At 45.7% G+C, this 15,371-nt stretch overlaps 8 protein-coding genes across 8 annotated transcripts; 3 read left to right on the top strand and 5 right to left on the bottom strand.

Annotated features, from left to right (window-relative positions):
* Positions 1–378: 378 nt before the first annotated feature.
* LY89DRAFT_732372 (uncharacterized protein) lies at positions 379–2,273 on the bottom strand (the record flags this gene model as incomplete). Its single annotated transcript, XM_018219671.1, has 4 exons — positions 379–452; positions 509–1,074; positions 1,420–1,603; positions 1,649–2,273. The coding sequence occupies 4 exons, from the start codon at positions 2,271–2,273 to the stop codon at positions 379–381; spliced, it is 1,449 nt and encodes a 482-aa protein (XP_018073181.1).
* Positions 2,274–3,776: 1,503 nt separating this feature from the next.
* Positions 3,777–4,190, top strand: LY89DRAFT_551198 (uncharacterized protein; the record flags this gene model as incomplete). The annotated part of the gene is made up of 1 exon (XM_018208306.1): positions 3,777–4,190. A coding segment is annotated over one exon (414 nt), but the record flags the coding sequence as incomplete, so codon positions are not given.
* A 140-nt stretch (positions 4,191–4,330) lies between these two features.
* Positions 4,331–6,371, bottom strand: LY89DRAFT_505711 (Arabinanase/levansucrase/invertase). The gene is made up of 2 exons (XM_018208017.1): positions 6,205–6,371; positions 4,331–6,152 (listed from the first exon to the last, which is right to left on the bottom strand). Exon 2 carries the CDS (start codon positions 6,047–6,049, stop codon positions 4,370–4,372), a length of 1,680 nt encoding a protein of 559 aa, XP_018073179.1. The 5' UTR covers positions 6,050–6,152; positions 6,205–6,371; the 3' UTR covers positions 4,331–4,369.
* A 1,077-nt stretch (positions 6,372–7,448) lies between these two features.
* LY89DRAFT_696272 (uncharacterized protein) lies at positions 7,449–9,384 on the bottom strand (the record flags this gene model as incomplete). The annotated part of the gene is made up of 3 exons (XM_018216818.1): positions 7,449–7,471; positions 7,768–8,616; positions 8,661–9,384. The coding sequence occupies 3 exons, from the start codon at positions 9,382–9,384 to the stop codon at positions 7,449–7,451; spliced, it is 1,596 nt and encodes a 531-aa protein (XP_018073178.1).
* Positions 9,385–9,644: 260 nt separating this feature from the next.
* On the bottom strand, positions 9,645–11,991 carry LY89DRAFT_683689 (NGP1NT-domain-containing protein). Its single transcript, XM_018214746.1, has 3 exons — positions 11,845–11,991; positions 11,034–11,784; positions 9,645–10,686 (listed from the first exon to the last, which is right to left on the bottom strand). The coding sequence occupies exons 1-3, from the start codon at positions 11,940–11,942 to the stop codon at positions 9,694–9,696; spliced, it is 1,842 nt and encodes a 613-aa protein (XP_018073177.1). The 5' UTR covers positions 11,943–11,991; the 3' UTR covers positions 9,645–9,693.
* A 128-nt stretch (positions 11,992–12,119) lies between these two features.
* On the top strand, positions 12,120–13,134 carry LY89DRAFT_683688 (uncharacterized protein). Its single transcript, XM_018214745.1, has one exon. It carries the CDS (start codon positions 12,153–12,155, stop codon positions 13,050–13,052), a length of 900 nt encoding a protein of 299 aa, XP_018073176.1. The 5' UTR covers positions 12,120–12,152; the 3' UTR covers positions 13,053–13,134.
* Positions 13,135–13,138: 4 nt separating this feature from the next.
* On the top strand, positions 13,139–13,688 carry LY89DRAFT_505694 (uncharacterized protein). The gene has a single exon (XM_018208016.1). It carries the CDS (start codon positions 13,225–13,227, stop codon positions 13,546–13,548), a length of 324 nt encoding a protein of 107 aa, XP_018073175.1. The 5' UTR covers positions 13,139–13,224; the 3' UTR covers positions 13,549–13,688.
* Positions 13,689–13,770: 82 nt separating this feature from the next.
* On the bottom strand, positions 13,771–15,067 carry LY89DRAFT_780822 (uncharacterized protein). Its single transcript, XM_018222423.1, has 2 exons — positions 14,630–15,067; positions 13,771–14,575 (listed from the first exon to the last, which is right to left on the bottom strand). The coding sequence occupies exons 1-2, from the start codon at positions 14,940–14,942 to the stop codon at positions 14,139–14,141; spliced, it is 750 nt and encodes a 249-aa protein (XP_018073174.1). The 5' UTR covers positions 14,943–15,067; the 3' UTR covers positions 13,771–14,138.
* Between the last annotated feature and the right edge of the window lie 304 nt (positions 15,068–15,371).

Here is a 15,371-nt window from a genome sequence, read left to right as displayed (position 1 = left end):
TTCCAAATATTCCCTGCTATTCAAGGAATGCTATGGCTGAGTGACCAAAATTGGACCAATATTTCTGATTTCGGAACCAAATAAAGAAGTCACAGACCATGAATCCTAGACTTACTCTCAGCTTACGCCAACATGGGCCTAGAAGACCTGCCTTGGATAGTAAAAAGTAATAAATCGAAGAGAAAAGATGATCGAAAAGTACTGTGCTTTGCGTATCGTCATGAGATATGGAAAGTGAAAGCAAAGAAGCTTAGCTGGTGACTTGGAGACTGCCATTACTTCCCTGCTTGGGAAGCGTTCAGACAGAAGTCAAAATGAGAGCGCGCAGAGGGCTCAGCAATGCGTTTCAGAGGTACAGGCTGCAGCCACCTGCTGGATCTAGCGGATATACTTCTGGAGATCCTGTCGCAGCTGTGTATCCACAAATGCAGGTGCTTGGAAGCAAATCGTCACTGTACGAATTAAATTATCTTATGTTCAAGGTAAGGAAAAAGAAAGAAAAACTTACTCAAGCACACAGCTGTATGGGCCTTGGTCAGGGATGGTAGCAATAATCGTAAGTGCCAATTTATGCAACCCCACACACGACTTCCGCCATAGCTCTGCGGCGATAGTCCAGAGCTGCCGCATTCGGTGAGAACGGTAGACAGCTGAAGGTTGCATTCATCGGAGAGCAGTGAAACCTCTCCAGTACATGTGGGGTCTCCAACCTGGTAGCCTGCTCGAATCCACAGTAATGTATCGTCGTCATAGCCAGGGTCATAGGGCACCGGAACATCTGTCGTGACGTTTGGATCCAATATGACGGTGTCGATATCTTGGCAAAATGTTTCCATCGACAATACTGCGAACGTTACGCTGACAGACGGTTGAATGGACGCATCCATGTAAAGCCCTTCATAACAGAGAAGATTAGGATCGAGGGGCATTGTAAATGGGCCTGCACTTGACACGGTCACCACAGGATCAGGTAACGGCAAAGTCCAGTTCGCAGGCGAAACGTCAAAAGGTTCACTTCCGAGGAAGTTGATAGGCTTTGAGCAGAACTCTGGGTTGTCATCACAAGTCTCTTGGCTAGATGCGTAGTCGATTGGTCAGACAGCCGATGCCAAATCTATAGCAGTAGTGTTGAGAATCAAGTTCCCTTTAGCATCCTGCGAGGCATAGAGGCGAAATACGCCACTAGAGATGTCTCCTTCAGCTAGCGGCAGGCCGGGATATCTAGAATCAATATCAGCATAATACTTTGGAGATCATCGCTGCGCTGGAAAGGGGCATACAATCTTTGTTTCCCTTTTAGTTGAACCCATTTGGAAAGGGCGTACCAAGCTAAGTTATCGGCTATTTTGAAAGGCCTCACGTCAGTCGCAGAAATGCCTCGAATGTAGCGCTTTCCACTTATCATTAGTTGCCACATACATGCCAGTTCTCCTATCTTGCAAAAGTGCCAAAACTTTCGACAAGATAACACCATAGACGACTTTTCTTTCCGGGATATCTGCGCCAGGTGCGTAATACCAGACCTTGCGATCCCAAACATGACCCGTGTCTGCGACTCGGGAGAGAGAATTTAAATGAAATAGCTCGTGTAACACCACGTACCCTACAACGTTAACAATATTACCCAATAATGTTATCGAAAGCTCACCCCAGCATCGGTAGAGATCCAAGTTCCCAAAAGTCTCATACCGGTTGTATATATTCTGAACCTCGACTAAGAGTGCATCGCAAGACCCCATGTATTGCGTTTTCTCGTCGAAGAATTCGGCACAAAATGTCATTGTGTCCATCCATATCCCTTCTTTGCCATCTCTGGTCTCAGGATTTGTTGTGTAGGCTACTGCACCTTTCTTTCCTGGTGGTGCACATCGACCCTTCCAATCGACACAGCTTATATTAACGCTCCAGTGAGAGGGATTCCAGCCCCATGCCAGCCCATAAATGCTAGCTTGCGTAATAAGAGCTAGTAAGTTAGCGAAGACTCCCACTCTGAAGTATTTATTTACCCCTAATATCATCTTGTTGATTTTGATTGTATTTCTGTTTCCCGAAGAAGCAAGCTCTGCATGAGGACTTGGAAAGTCCATGCGCGCGTTGACCCAAGTAGCTATTTGGACAGCTTCATTCCAGGCAGTTCTAATCTGAATCTTCTGCGGATCGGAGCAGTTTGCGAACCTCTGAAGTGCTTCTGATTGCACGACCACATCGGAAAAGGTTACGGTGATGAGACAGAAAAACGAGAACAAAAAGACGATGCGGTGGAGGAGAGACATAGCGGGATTAATCAATATTGTTTAAAATCCAGGTAGTAATCCAAAATGGATATGAAGATCTTGCGCTTCGCTAATTAGATGCTGGTTCTTGAATGACAGAGTATCTATTGTTAGATTCTTATTTTTCATACTTGTACGGCTGACCGCTAATCAGAATGCTTAGAGACAAGGATTTGTCTAACATTTTATAAAAACTATAATTTATCTAGTAATTTATAAAAAAAAAAGGATTTATCAAATAAATTTTTTTAAAAATAAAGTAAAATAAAAAGACACATTCATCTAAATTAATTTACATTACCTATCTATATTTGAAGACTTCACTATTGCTTAACGCTTACTTCACTATTATTTACTTCACCACTACTCACCTTACTATTGCTCACCTCACTACTAGTAAGATACTCTTTGTTTTTAATACTACCCAAAAAAATAGATGAGTAGGAAAGATGTAAAAATAAAAAAAATAAGGGAGAGTAAACAAAAATTTTATTAACACTAAAATTTTAAAATAAGGTTAAAACGCCCCCTCCTTTCTCTCTTTTTTTTTCGTTTCCTTTCCCCTCCTTTCCTCTCCTCTCCTCTCTTCTCATCTTAACTCTCTCGTTCATTTCACTCCTTTTAATATTACAAAAAATAAAAATAAAATAAATAATAACAAGGTAAACAATAATAAGGTAAATAATAGTAAAATAAGCAATAAAGTAAGCAATAAAGTAGATAGTAGTAAAAGCAATAGTCAAGTGGCTAACTATAAATGGGCCGCAATAAATAACTAGGTAAGGTAAATTAATTATAACTACTTGATAAATTATAGTTTTTAAACTTTTTACTAAACAAATCCTTCTTTTCACCAATTTTCAGACAAATCACAGTTTCTGAGCGTTCTAATTAACGGTCAGCCGTACTTGAACAGTCAACGAAACATTGAATATGGACCTACCAGCTTTGATAATAGTATTATTGTGACATCACCCAGCAGTACAGTGATTATTGAATGGAACTCAAGGTCTACGAACTATACACTCTCGGATGGCGATTTGTTATGTGACTGAACTTCAAAGATAATTCCGCTCCGTGAATTCTAAGAGCCTGGCGCTACTTGCACAATATTTGACGATCAGAAATCAACGTTGCTAGCAACACTTCTACCTCAACAACAGTCCACACTTCAACTACCACATCACGTCCGCCTATTCGTACAGTATGAAGAAGCTTATGTTCAGTATGCGGCTTCTAATTGCCTTCTCCCTCTTCTTTCGCTTAGCAATATCAAACAATCATGTTGCCGACCAAGATGAATGGGAATGCGAGAGATTCGACTCTAATTGTCAACGCAACAAAGCAAGAGATGAAGCCAAGCGCTATAGAGAGCAGGCAGGTGTTGAGGTTGACGAGCGCGCCAATGAAGGTCTCCGTATTTTCGACTTCGAGTTCGTTTCCGATTACGACATCTACGATTACACTACTAGATGCAGTCCTACCCGCGGTCTCTACACCCATACAGTAACCTGTTACCCGAGCGTAGGTGGCATTATCATGACGAAACATGCACACTCCGTAGAACTCGACTACATTGGAGTCGACCACTTCTATACTACTTATCGATCATACAACACAACGGAAGAAGATGAGTTCTGTATGAAGTTGCGCAAGATTGGCGGCAAATGGTGGCACAGTATTCAAGATCGCGATGATGCAATAGACTCAGGATTAAGGCCTGTGTACCCAGATGAAATCGAAGTTCTCTTCTTGGGCTGGCCAGCGGATGGTGGCGTATGGATCTTACGACTTGAGAGTTGGTATCAGGTAAATTGGGTTCTTGGGCCGATTTTCAATGCTTTGAATATGGAGGAGAGATGCAAGGCAATTGAATTATGTGGCGGGACATTCGTGCAGGACCCGGAGGACAATGAGTTCGTGAAGCCATTACTCGAGGGGTTTGGCGAGCACGAGGAGAGACAGTTTCTGGAGTACTCAGATGAAACATTAATTTGGGGTTGGCAATACAACCCACGACAAGGTGGCTATAGAGCAGGTTGATTATGCAAAGGAAACTCATGTATCTATGTAATGGACTTCTAATCTACATGCCCTCAGGCAAAGATGGCCGCTTCCATCACAATCGGCTTCGCCTTCAAAGTCTCATCTACTGTTTTTTTTTCCGTACACTTCATGTCCAGTGACCCCTCACCATCATTCCGCAAAGGCCAGACGCTCTTCAATTTCTCCCAGCACAGAAGCTCAATATTTCTCTCATCAAACCCTCCAAAATCGTACGACGCACCAATCGAAGTCTCGAGACAAGGATAAATTCTTGACGTCAAAGCAAATCGGTCATTCGCATAGACTTCAATGATAGAATTGTCTACGAAAATATTAATTCGTAGATCTTCTCTGGCAAGAAGAGTGAAAAACCCCGAGTCTGGAGAGTCAGTCCCGAGTTTTTCGAAGGAGGATTGGCTCCTATCAACAATGATTTGGCCCGCCTTTAGGTCAACGATAATCTTGGTAACTTCAGAAATAGACACTCGAACTCTGAAAATGAATCTTTCATGACCGGAAAGCCCTTTGAAAGTCGCCTCGACCCGGTAGTTTTTGGACCGAATCGTCGATATCGACTCAAGTGATGATGTCGGTTTGGTGTTTTGTTGAAGGTTTGTAAGTTGAGGCGCAGGTCTGACTCCGAGCGTGGTCATTGTACCTTTCTCTTCATCGACGTCCCAAATATCAAGATCTTTGCCATCTTCCGTAATTGGCCTCGATATCTCGAACAGTTCCCGCGGGTGAGCTAAGCAACCTGCCCATCCTTGCTTATTTCTGATATTTTGCTTCGTGGTTTCATCTGCCCAGCCAAGTTGGATAAGTCGTCCTTCCGAGTCTCGGAATATGTGAGCAGCGTATGAGATACCATGATCCAGCAGGCCATGACTCGTGATCTCGAATTTGGGTAAACCATCCTCCAGTATCAGCTGACCAGAAAGCCACATCAAGTAATGCCCATTGTGATACTTGCTACCTTCATCCTCCTCAACGCCAACAATGATGTAGTGTCTTTGCCCAATACTGAAGAAGCTCGCACATTCAAAATTCATGCCGAATCTCAGATTGCTCTTTGATGATACTCTAGACCCCGCTTTGACACTGAGAATTGTCGACACTGGCTTCCAGTCAAGCAGATTATTTGATTGGTACAGATGCAACTCTGACCCGTGACCTTTCACTCCGGACGCAATCATCATGTAGTCTGTTTTTGGATCCACTCCAAGCAGTTCCGAGAGACCTTTCCATGGTGATACAAAAGGATCTCTCCATCCTGTTGTCCTCGATTCTCTGGGAGGATTTCTCATCAAGGGATTATGTTCATATCGATGCCACGACACTCCAAAGTCTTTCGAAAATGCCACGGACTGTGATTCGCAATCTTCGATATAGTCTTTCGACCAATGTATCGGGACAGCTGAGACACTAGTGTAGAACAAGAAAAGTACTCGCTGTCCATCAATCACCCTCGAAACGATGGATCCTGAAAAGACTCCTAAGCGGTCGTAAGTTGGTCCATTTCTGAGTGCTGGAGAGCAATCCTCCCAAGTGACGAGGTCTTTGCTTTTTGCCATACCCCAAGCACAGTTCCCTCCTTCGGCAGTTCCGGGGTTCCATTGGTAGCATAGGATATATTCTCGGGTTTCTGGTATGTAGACTGCGCCGCATGGGTCGTTCATCCAAGAATGGGGTGCGATGAAGTGTGGTGTTGGTCGAAAGCGACTGAACTCCATTTTAAATCGTTTCGGACTAGAATGCACCTCTATCTATGATCGTACAGAGTTGCCGAAAATGTTTGAAGACGAAGTAAAGATATTCTAGGAAAAGGTGCGAAGTCTATAGAGTGATGAGTAAATGATGATTCACTTCCAAAGAGACACAGTATCACCTGGAATCAAATACAAAGATTCATATGACAAGACCGACAGTGTATCGATGTGAATTAAAATAATGGAATATGCATAGAACAAGACTCCACGACGTTTTCATAAGAAGATATTATCTTTCGGCTGAATGCATTTAGCCACCAATCAGAAATCGCCCATATAGAGCCTCTAAAGATCTCGCATGTACTCTCGTACCATCTGACTCGAGCTTCGGAGTGCATCGTCCCTGGTGAAGGCAGATAAATATGCAGATATGGAGAAGTGTGGGGTCATGATGAGTTGAGAGGTCTAGTGGGGTTAATTCAAGCGAGAATTTCCCCTGAGTGGAGCTTCAGTGGCAAGTTCGCTCGCGGGCACTATAATTGACCTACCAGGCAATGGAAACGGAAACCCGCTAAGATTTCTTCTCAAAAACACCCTATTGGTTGCTACCACTCTTTCAAAGCTAAAATTAAGCCACATCCGGCGATTGACGGCTAACCATTCAACACTATGGACAAGCCAAGCTGTCTAAACCCCACACTCCACAGAGTGTGCCAGCATGAGATGAGGGTAGAGCTAGAGCTAAAGGCCCACTATGCAGCTGAGATGTCCAGATCATTCTTTAAATTAGAGCTTCTAAAAGATTTGAGTGGATTGATTGGAGAAAACGAATGCATGGAGATCTCTCAGGAAGGGTTGAGTTTGACGCGCTATGAGGAGTTGATATATATTATAATTGGCGATCATACTTCAAACCAAATCTGAACAACAAATATTCCGGTCTTTGATCATCACTTCCGTAGACGAATCCGTGTTAGGTTTGGAGATTGCGATCTTTCCTTTGGATACCTATTATCCTGGTGCGAAAAGCACGCTCAATATTTCACACAGCTCTTCCATGCTCAGAAGTCCTCTCGCCCGGCAGTCATGTTCATGTGCTTCATTGTAGGTGGAATTGATTCTTGAATCCTCAAGAAGAAATGCAGCGAGTTGCGTAGTGGGGAGTCAGATAAACTTCCATCAACCTATGCAAGATACCTGTCTCGCTCAAAGGAACGTGTTCGGTTCCTCCTCGTTTCCTTGGAAACCAGAAGTCGCCAGGATGTCGGATGGAGAATAGCTGAAATCGAAATACCTCAGTCCGCTGACTTGACTGAACGGAACTGAGTATGGAAGACCAATTTCTCCTGTCTTGTTTGAAAGGCTTTGGCAAGTCCGGCTCCGACTCCTAGTTCAGCCTGCATCTCCATCCTGTCTCGGGACATCAATTCCAGGATGAGAGTCCCACTGTTGCCAAGAATCTGTGAATAAATTCGGCTCTGCATCTCGTCTATTGAGCGCGGCAAATACTATTGGATGAGGGAAGAGCTTTGCTCTGACGTCTGGCATCGACATACTAGGCGCAGAGGAGAATGTACTGCTGCCCATGTACTCAACGTCATCAGCTGATTGGGAGAGTGTCGGCGTGATAGGTGGTATATCAGGTATCTCCGGTCCTTCGGTATGCATATTCCCGCTTGGTTCATCGTCAAGGATATCGTCGAAATCCTCCTCTTCGACCTCCACTATCATTCGATCAGAACCTTCACTGTCCGAAAGACTGCCTCGGATGCGAACGCCGAGACACTCATCAGCCTTAGATGCAAGCAGTCTCAGATACTTGTTTCCTCCTGGAGCTGTTCCAAGTATTCTCACCAACTCCATCAAATAATCTCTAGGTCCGACTTCTAAGGCAGAAATGTTGGCAAAGTTGGGATGGAGGGAGAGGACATCAGCCAAGCTACATCCAATATCGAACACTTTCTCAAGTATCCCCACTCCATTCGCCTCAAATGCCTTGGGTGGTAGTAACCTGGACACGAGAACCACGTCGCGTGCAATCGTCACAGGATAGTGAAATGACATGCTTTCGTTTGTTGAAGCACTTGATAGCAGTCCTTTGCGCACACAGAGCTGCCAAACCATGGTCTTCAACCATTGTCTGCTGACAAGAAGATCTGCTTGCTGTATCTCTGTCCTCTCTGATACATTAGGGATTGCAAATTTCAAGATATCTTGAAGTTGCACAAGAGATTGTGTGGGCGCCGGGGAATCTGTTTCCGAAAGATTCCACAATGACAGGAAGGTGTCGTCAAAGTTCTGGAACAGTGAGACGAGGTCAAGAAACCCTGATAGTATGGTAGCTTCCGGCCCAGGATCGACGGTCGGAAGGTTGATAGTCCGTTGCAGAGTGAGAGGTCGGTGTCTTTGTAAGGCATATGCTCGCTCCGTGATGAACAAAAGCCAGAAAGTCCTCCGACAGTATGTAGCATACTGGATACCTGAGCAATTCGAATAGGCGTTTTCCTCGTGTAATCGTAGAATTTGTAGCATAGTCATAGATTCTCTAATGTAGAACCAAGCGGAATTGTCTTTGCCAAGACAGAAGAGGGCTGCGAAGAGGAAGAAGGAGTCTGAACAGCTGCTAGCGTGGGACTTTCAAAGTGGTCGCAGAACTGCCTTGCTCGTAAAGTCTCTTTCATCAAGAACTCGGATGATGGCCACGATATTGCTCTCATTTGATCTGGCTGTCCTTCACCGGTTGCCGATTTCAGAATCTCTGGTTGCAAGACAATTACAGAGCAGAGAGCTGTCATCAAAGCATACTGCTCTGGATTGTCTCCAATGACAGAAAGTGTGAGGTATACCGCTTCTTGATCCAGGATTGGCATGATCGGATATTTGTGAGTGAAGAATGCATCTAGGCAGGTCTTGAGAAGGTCTTTTGTCACTATGGAAGAAGGTCGGAACGCGGATTTCTCTTGCGCTCTCGCATCTTCGACCACTCCCAGGTGTACAGGCGGTTGCAGATGTATGGTCTGGGCTGGCACTGGTTCTGGCTGGCGTGGTAAACTTCCAGCATTGAATCCCAAAGTCTCTTTCACCCCAAAAGACTGATCACGTGGTGGAGGCACAGGGCGAGGGATCTGGTTCAAGAGGTAAGGTAAATTCGTTGGCTTCGGTCCAGGATTCTTAGCTGTCCTCTTGCCTTTCGGCCCCTTCTTTTTCGGTACAGCTAGATAGGTACATTGCAGGTCCGTCCCGAGACAGTTCGCGCAAGGCTTGTCACCATCGCATCGCACTTTTCGTAGATGGCAAGCGTCACAAGCTTGCTTGATTTTCGATGTCCTTTTCGTAGCCGCATATGTCGTTGACGCCATTGTGATCCATTGGAAGTATGTCAAGCGCTCAATCGGTAGGGTTGTGGTGAAGGATGTTGATGTTTAGCTGAGGTTGGGATGAAATTGCCCCACTTGGAGCTAAAATAGTGCAGAAATCTCCATTGCGGGGTGGCAAATCACTGTGCTGGGAAGGATGGAGTCCATGAGGCTGAACGGAAAGTATATATGTATATGGAAACTCGGAGCTAGGGACAAGCTAGATAAGGCCCTGGACAAAATCGGAATATGCACATTCATTGCTCTTTTTAAAAATTATTGGCGATCAAAGTTTGATTGTTATTCTATTCTTCAAGTCTTTTGACGTTTCTTCTTTGAAGGTTTCCTCGAGTCTTGTTTCGAGTCGTCGATACGATCATGTAGCTCTTCTTGCAATTGCTCCGAGGGCCCGCCATCGCCATCTGACTCACTGTCTTCCTCGCCATCTAATTCAACATCGCTCTCCTCGTCTTCTGAATCGAGTCCGAATGCCTCGTCAACATCACCCACAACATCGTCAAGCTCCGCACCACCATCATCACTGAAGCCTTCAAATTCAGCATCCTGTGCGTCATCTCCACCAAGTGTCGAAACATCTGCAATCGAGGTGTCCGCGACGGATTCATCGTCTCGCTTTCGTTTTCTGCCCATTTCCCCAAGTCTTCCTTGACGGCCCTCAACACCCTTTTCTTCCGCGCCTTCAACGATAGGTGGTGCTGTGAACCAAGGAATCTTACCACGCAAGAAGTCATTCAATACCATCTTGGCCACACCATCGACATCTGGCTCACCACCGTGTAGTAGCCTTCCACCTTTCCGAGCCAACAACTCAAGGAACTCGATATGTGTAGTATAGGCCTTAATCTGGTACGTTCGCTCCATGTGTTGTGGTTTGGTCTTTGCGAGAACTGCAGGAATATACTGCTCTGGATTCTCCACGTTTTCTACTCTGACTACACCCCGTAACAAGATATCTTGCGGCGTGTCTGTACTACTTGGAGGTACAACACCGGGACAGTCAATGAGGTAGATTCTCTTCATTAGAGTGATGTACTGCCATACTTTGGTCTCGCCAGGTATAGGGGCGACCGTGCAGACTTTTTTCTTTCGGAGTGTGTTGATGATTGATGATTTTCCAGTGTTTGGATATCCGATGAATCCAACTGAAATTTGTTTACGATCAGAATGGAGGGAAGAGAATTGGCGGAGAAGTTGAATGAGGGAACCTTTGCCAAAGGAATTGGTAATGGATGCATGGAATGCGAGTGTAGGATAATCTTTCGAGAGAAATCTAACCCAAGAAGCCTATCATTGAATTGTTAGCAATAATCCTCAAAGATATGCTGAAATCAATATTGCAGTATTTCACATTTTGAGATGTATGAATCATTACTAAGAAAACCACCATAAGCCACTGGAAAGCGGAAATGGTCTTCAACTCAAACGAAACAAGCCCAAACTCTGTACGACAGACTCCCCAAGACGGTGAGTTGTCTGCCCGAGGTCCGAGAACCAAGGGCGGCGAGAACGGATTCAATCTACCAAAGTTGTAACAGACGGCCTTCCATAGCGAAGAGCACAAGTAATGCAGAAGGAGCCTTGACTTAACGATGGAACCGGGGGGGAATGATTATGGAGGGAAGAAAACTTACAGCAACGCCAGTAGGCACCAAATCGCACTTGTTTAGAACAAAGATCAGGTGTTTATGTGGTGCCTCTTCCCTAATGTACTTCTCAACACTCCGACATCTAGTGCCCAGGGGATCTCTTGCATCCAGAACATGTATGACAACGTCGGACGAGTCGATGACTTTGTACAGCTCATTCCATATCCGCTTGCTTTGGCCTTTGCTGAAAATAGCTTCTCTGGCGCTGGTAATTTGGCCGTCGTCTATCTCAGCAGCCTCTCCGACCGCTTCCGTCTCGATAGAGTTGCCGCTGAGCAGTTTTGCCTGTTCGAGACGATCCAGGTAAGTATCATGACTCTTCACACTGTGCTCCGCAAGATCTTCCAAGGAACTGGCTCCAATCTTGACTCTCTTTCGCTGAGCTTTGGGTCCAAAGACTTCCCCAAAAGGCGATGCTTCCACAGCCATTTTTGCTTGGTGCTCTTTGAGTCCATTCTTTCCTTGCCCGTCTCGGATCAAACTCATTGGTAGCTTATTTGTCTTCAACAAGACGCTGTATGGATCGGATGCTCGTTCAGCCATAGCTTCTCGAAAGGAGGCGAGGGCATCTTGTGATATAACTCTCGAGTTCGTGAACCATTTTCTGTTTGGCTCGACTCTAGCGGAGGGAAGGGTCTTGCTTTGGAACTTCGCAGCTTGTACGATATCACCAGCAGCATTGTGTCTAGCTTTGCCTTCTGTCAATCGTTTCAAGGACTTGACTTTCTTTGCATCTCTGCGGAACAGAATTGTCAGCTTTTGTCGCAATAAGCTTCGCAGCGGTGGACGGAAATACCTGTAGAAATTTTCACCCTTCGTTTTGACATTGGCCATGCCATCGCCAACCTTCCCCTGCTTAATCTTGCGATTGGCTTCCTTCTTACCGGTACCCATAGCTGTTGTGGTCGCGCAGGATTGCGCAGTTACAAATTCGAGAATTTGCTGCAGGAAAGTCGAGCGGGCGAAATAATTTTGAACATCGAAGAAAAGTTCGATGTGGCTGGTGGTTGTGGCTTGACAGCGCTAAAATACGCGCTAAATATTTTCTCCAGAATCGACAGCTCTACTGCTCCTCGAGACAGCTTGCATCAGGCCTCATCCGCAATGCCTCCTTCATTATCTCGCAGCTCAATGAGCTGTTTATCACGATGCCGATGTCCAAACTCCTCAATCGCTATCCGATCTTTCACCACCACACCATCTCTCACTGCGATTGGCCCCGAGAATCCCAAGTTCATCGAAGTGCCAATCGCTCCTCAACCTCAAGCACATCCCAAAATCGACATTAAGGGAACTCTACCTCCTCCCCGAAACTTATTTCCTAGACGAGCTGGCAACAAAACCTCTCGCGAGTATCTTGCTGCAGTTACCCCCGAGCCAAAGCACGAATCCGAGCCCAAGACCGAGCTGGAAGCATGGAAGCGTCGCATGGCTGCTACACGACGAACGAATCTACGTGAAGGCCTAGTAGAGCTCCACAAACGGAAAAGGAAAGAAGATGCAATAATTGCGGGGCGAAGTCGAGCAAGAAGTGAAGCCAGAGAAGCCCGACTATATGCTCCACAACGAGAAGACGACCGTCTCACCAATCCCACCATCACCGCTGCGAACTCGACACTGCAGACTGGACACCTTCCAGATCCCGATCGTGCTGCACGAATTGCTGAGAAGGCTGCACGTGTAGAAGCTATAGCGACAGAAAAAGAGGAAGCAAGACGGGATGCTTTGCATACTCTCTACATGCATGCGAGGAGTTTCATTACCACCGAGGAGCAGCTGGACCAAAGGATTGAGGCTATCTTCACCGATACGCCATTTGAACACAACAACCGGAATGACAATATTTGGGAAGTGGCTGGCGCGCCACATACTGTTCAGGATATGTTGAGCGAGATCAACAAGACAGAGAAGTCCGCCGTGCAGTATCACTCTGGCCCGTCACAAATTACGGGCAAGCGTATGAAGAAGATTGCGGAAGAGTTGACGGGAGGCAAGATGGATTAGATGGTGTATATGGCAAAGATGAGTGTATATCATGTAGACAACAGTGTTATGGTACACTAATGTACGAACATTTGTGGTGGAGTTAGTAATATTGCCTGCCCCATTGCTTAAGTGCTACTCAGCATTCCCTGCTACCTGCAGCGGTGCCATAGGTTATGTTGCGTGGCCCTTGATGTTTATTCATTTGTGCCTGTCGTGGGCTGGAAGTCTTCCAGTCTGCATTCTCTGGTCGAAGCGGTTGATACTTTGCATTGCTAGTTTTGCCTCATGTTATGGCAAAGTTCCCTATTTACCCAAGAAAAGCTCATTTGTTTCTACAATTCCCATTTGCACCTCCCATTCACCTTACAACACCTCTGTATGCTCTTCATTAGGACAACTCAGACAATCTCATTTTCGCGAATGTCCCAAGAAGTCTCAGTTCTTTTGGCTATCCCATTGTGCCAACACTTTCGGGACAATTGGAACCTTTCCCACACATTGCAAAAATTTGTAGGGTATTTCTAAACCGAACAAAAAGCTTTGGTGCACATTAAAAAGTTACATGTTTAAGATAATTATAATAATTATGAGCTAAAAGGACTTGGAGCAATCTTATTGCAGGATTTGGTTTGCTTATGTTTTCGAGATGCTATGGTGGAGGAGGAGGTGGTGGAGGACCAAGAGGAAGAGCAGCAGCATGCCAGATTGCGACATGCAACAAAACTTTCCAGAGCCTTGCGGAGCCTTGTGAAGCCTCGCGGAGATTTTTTGTTGCATGTCGCAATTTTTCTTATCCTTCTCTTCCTGCTCCTCTTCCTGCTCCTCTTCCTCTTGGTGTAAATCTTCCAAATCTACATTCCATCTTTGGCACACAAAGCTGTTCTCCGGCAGATATCGAGTATTAGGGTATTGGCTCTATAGTAAAAAAAATACTATACTGTCAATATACTACAATACAAAGCCCCTGAACTGGCCGAAGTCGAGTTGCTAAATTCCCACTTTACTCAAGCCGGAATGTCTCAAATTACAAAAGACAATATTTCCATCCAAAAATCAAAGACTCAAAAGCCACAAACCAAGAAACAACAAGAACATACACCAACTCTAAAAACGCAACTCAGGATGCTCCTTATAAAACTTCTCCCAAGTATCATCCTTAAGAAGATCACTCCGCTTCAACTCCGGCAACACCGTCCACCTCTCACCACTCTTACTCTCCTTCGGATTACACGCCTCACAAATGGTCCAACGCTCATCCAAAAACTTCGGCATACTCATCTCCCACACCTTCTGAAAAGCCGGCTGCCACTCATCCCCCACATTCTGCAGAATCCAATGCCACACCGCGGGCGTGACCTTGAACGCCACCCTACTCGTACTCTCCGTCCTGACAATCGGCGGCATGGCCGGCTCGCCGACCGCTACATCCGCACTCTCTTCTCCAAACACAAGATCTTCAACGCGCTGGTGGTTGTCCGCTCCGAACACAGCGCCCCGTTTGAGCGCTTCGTTGTAGTTACGGGCTGGGTTATACAGTTGTCCTAGGTCGGAACGTCAATGCCTTGTCCCGTGAAAAGGGGGAGGGGAGGACTTACGGATCAAATCGCAAACCAAGATCTTGAAGACGCCGTTCCGGGCGTTGGGGTCAGAGCAGGGGATGAACAACCACTCGTCTCTCTGGGTGCGGACGATGGAGTTGAGCATCTCGCCGGCGAAGCGGTGGTCGTTGCCGACGTGGCGGCCTTCGTACTTGTCGTTGAAGCAGGGCACGAAGATGTTGTCTTCGCTGTCCAGGGTTTGACCATGCAGCCTGTAGTACCTTATTCTTCTTATTTGGTCGAACGTCAGAGGGAGAGGATTGGTCTGGGTAGTACTCGGACCGCTGGTAGAGCTTGATATAGCTGCCATGTTGATTATCTGCCGTGTGTCTGGGTTGGTATGAGGTCGGTTGCTAAGTCTTGGTGCAGTTGAGTGATATTCCAAGTATGCGTACTTTCGCGTCGAATTATCTTATGCTTTTTACTTGTACTCAGTGCATGAGGAAACAAAACAAGAAGTGAGCGAGAGAGAGATTTATATATTTAATTTGTGCTTCCTAGCTGGAAACCAGCGCAGTCGAAATTAAAACCACCATTCCAATTCTAACCAATCCATCACAAAAACAGACAAGCCAGCAACTGATGGTGTCCATGTCTGCTGTCATAGAAGAGCACCTAAGCACTCAGGAGTATGATCGTATTCTCATCTGGACTGAGGTCCTTGATTGGGGAAATGACTGGATTCAACATGAAAAGTGGAGTCCAGTTCAGAAAGCAAGTGGAAGAAATATGTTTCAAG

The sequence above is a fragment of the Mollisia scopiformis genome (genome assembly GCF_001500285.1).
Source record: "Mollisia scopiformis unplaced genomic scaffold LY89scaffold_9, whole genome shotgun sequence".
Taxonomy (NCBI): Eukaryota; Fungi; Ascomycota; class Leotiomycetes; order Helotiales; family Mollisiaceae; genus Mollisia; species Mollisia scopiformis.
This window is presented reverse-complemented; position numbering and strand designations above follow the sequence as displayed.

What these genes read in the sequence shown, in the direction of transcription:
- LY89DRAFT_505711 (XM_018208017.1), bottom strand. Translation starts at nt 6,049, where the DNA reads ATGGAGTTCAGTCGCTTTCGACCAACACCACACTTCATCGCACCCCAT.
- LY89DRAFT_683689 (XM_018214746.1), bottom strand. Translation starts at nt 11,942, where the DNA reads ATGGGTACCGGTAAGAAGGAAGCCAATCGCAAGATTAAGCAGGGGAAG. An exon ending in AAGGGTGAAAATTTCTACAG is followed by an intron (nt 11,785 to 11,844) that starts GTATTTCCGTCC and finishes TCTGTTCCGCAG; the next exon opens with AGATGCAAAGAAAGTCAAGT. An exon ending in TGGTGCCTACTGGCGTTGCT is followed by an intron (nt 10,687 to 11,033) that starts GTAAGTTTTCTT and finishes ATTCAATGATAG; the next exon opens with GCTTCTTGGGTTAGATTTCT.
- LY89DRAFT_683688 (XM_018214745.1), top strand. Translation starts at nt 12,153, where the DNA reads ATGCCTCCTTCATTATCTCGCAGCTCAATGAGCTGTTTATCACGATGC.
- LY89DRAFT_505694 (XM_018208016.1), top strand. Translation starts at nt 13,225, where the DNA reads ATGTTTATTCATTTGTGCCTGTCGTGGGCTGGAAGTCTTCCAGTCTGC.
- LY89DRAFT_780822 (XM_018222423.1), bottom strand. Translation starts at nt 14,942, where the DNA reads ATGGCAGCTATATCAAGCTCTACCAGCGGTCCGAGTACTACCCAGACC. An exon ending in CTTGGTTTGCGATTTGATCC is followed by an intron (nt 14,576 to 14,629) that starts GTAAGTCCTCCC and finishes GTTCCGACCTAG; the next exon opens with GACAACTGTATAACCCAGCC.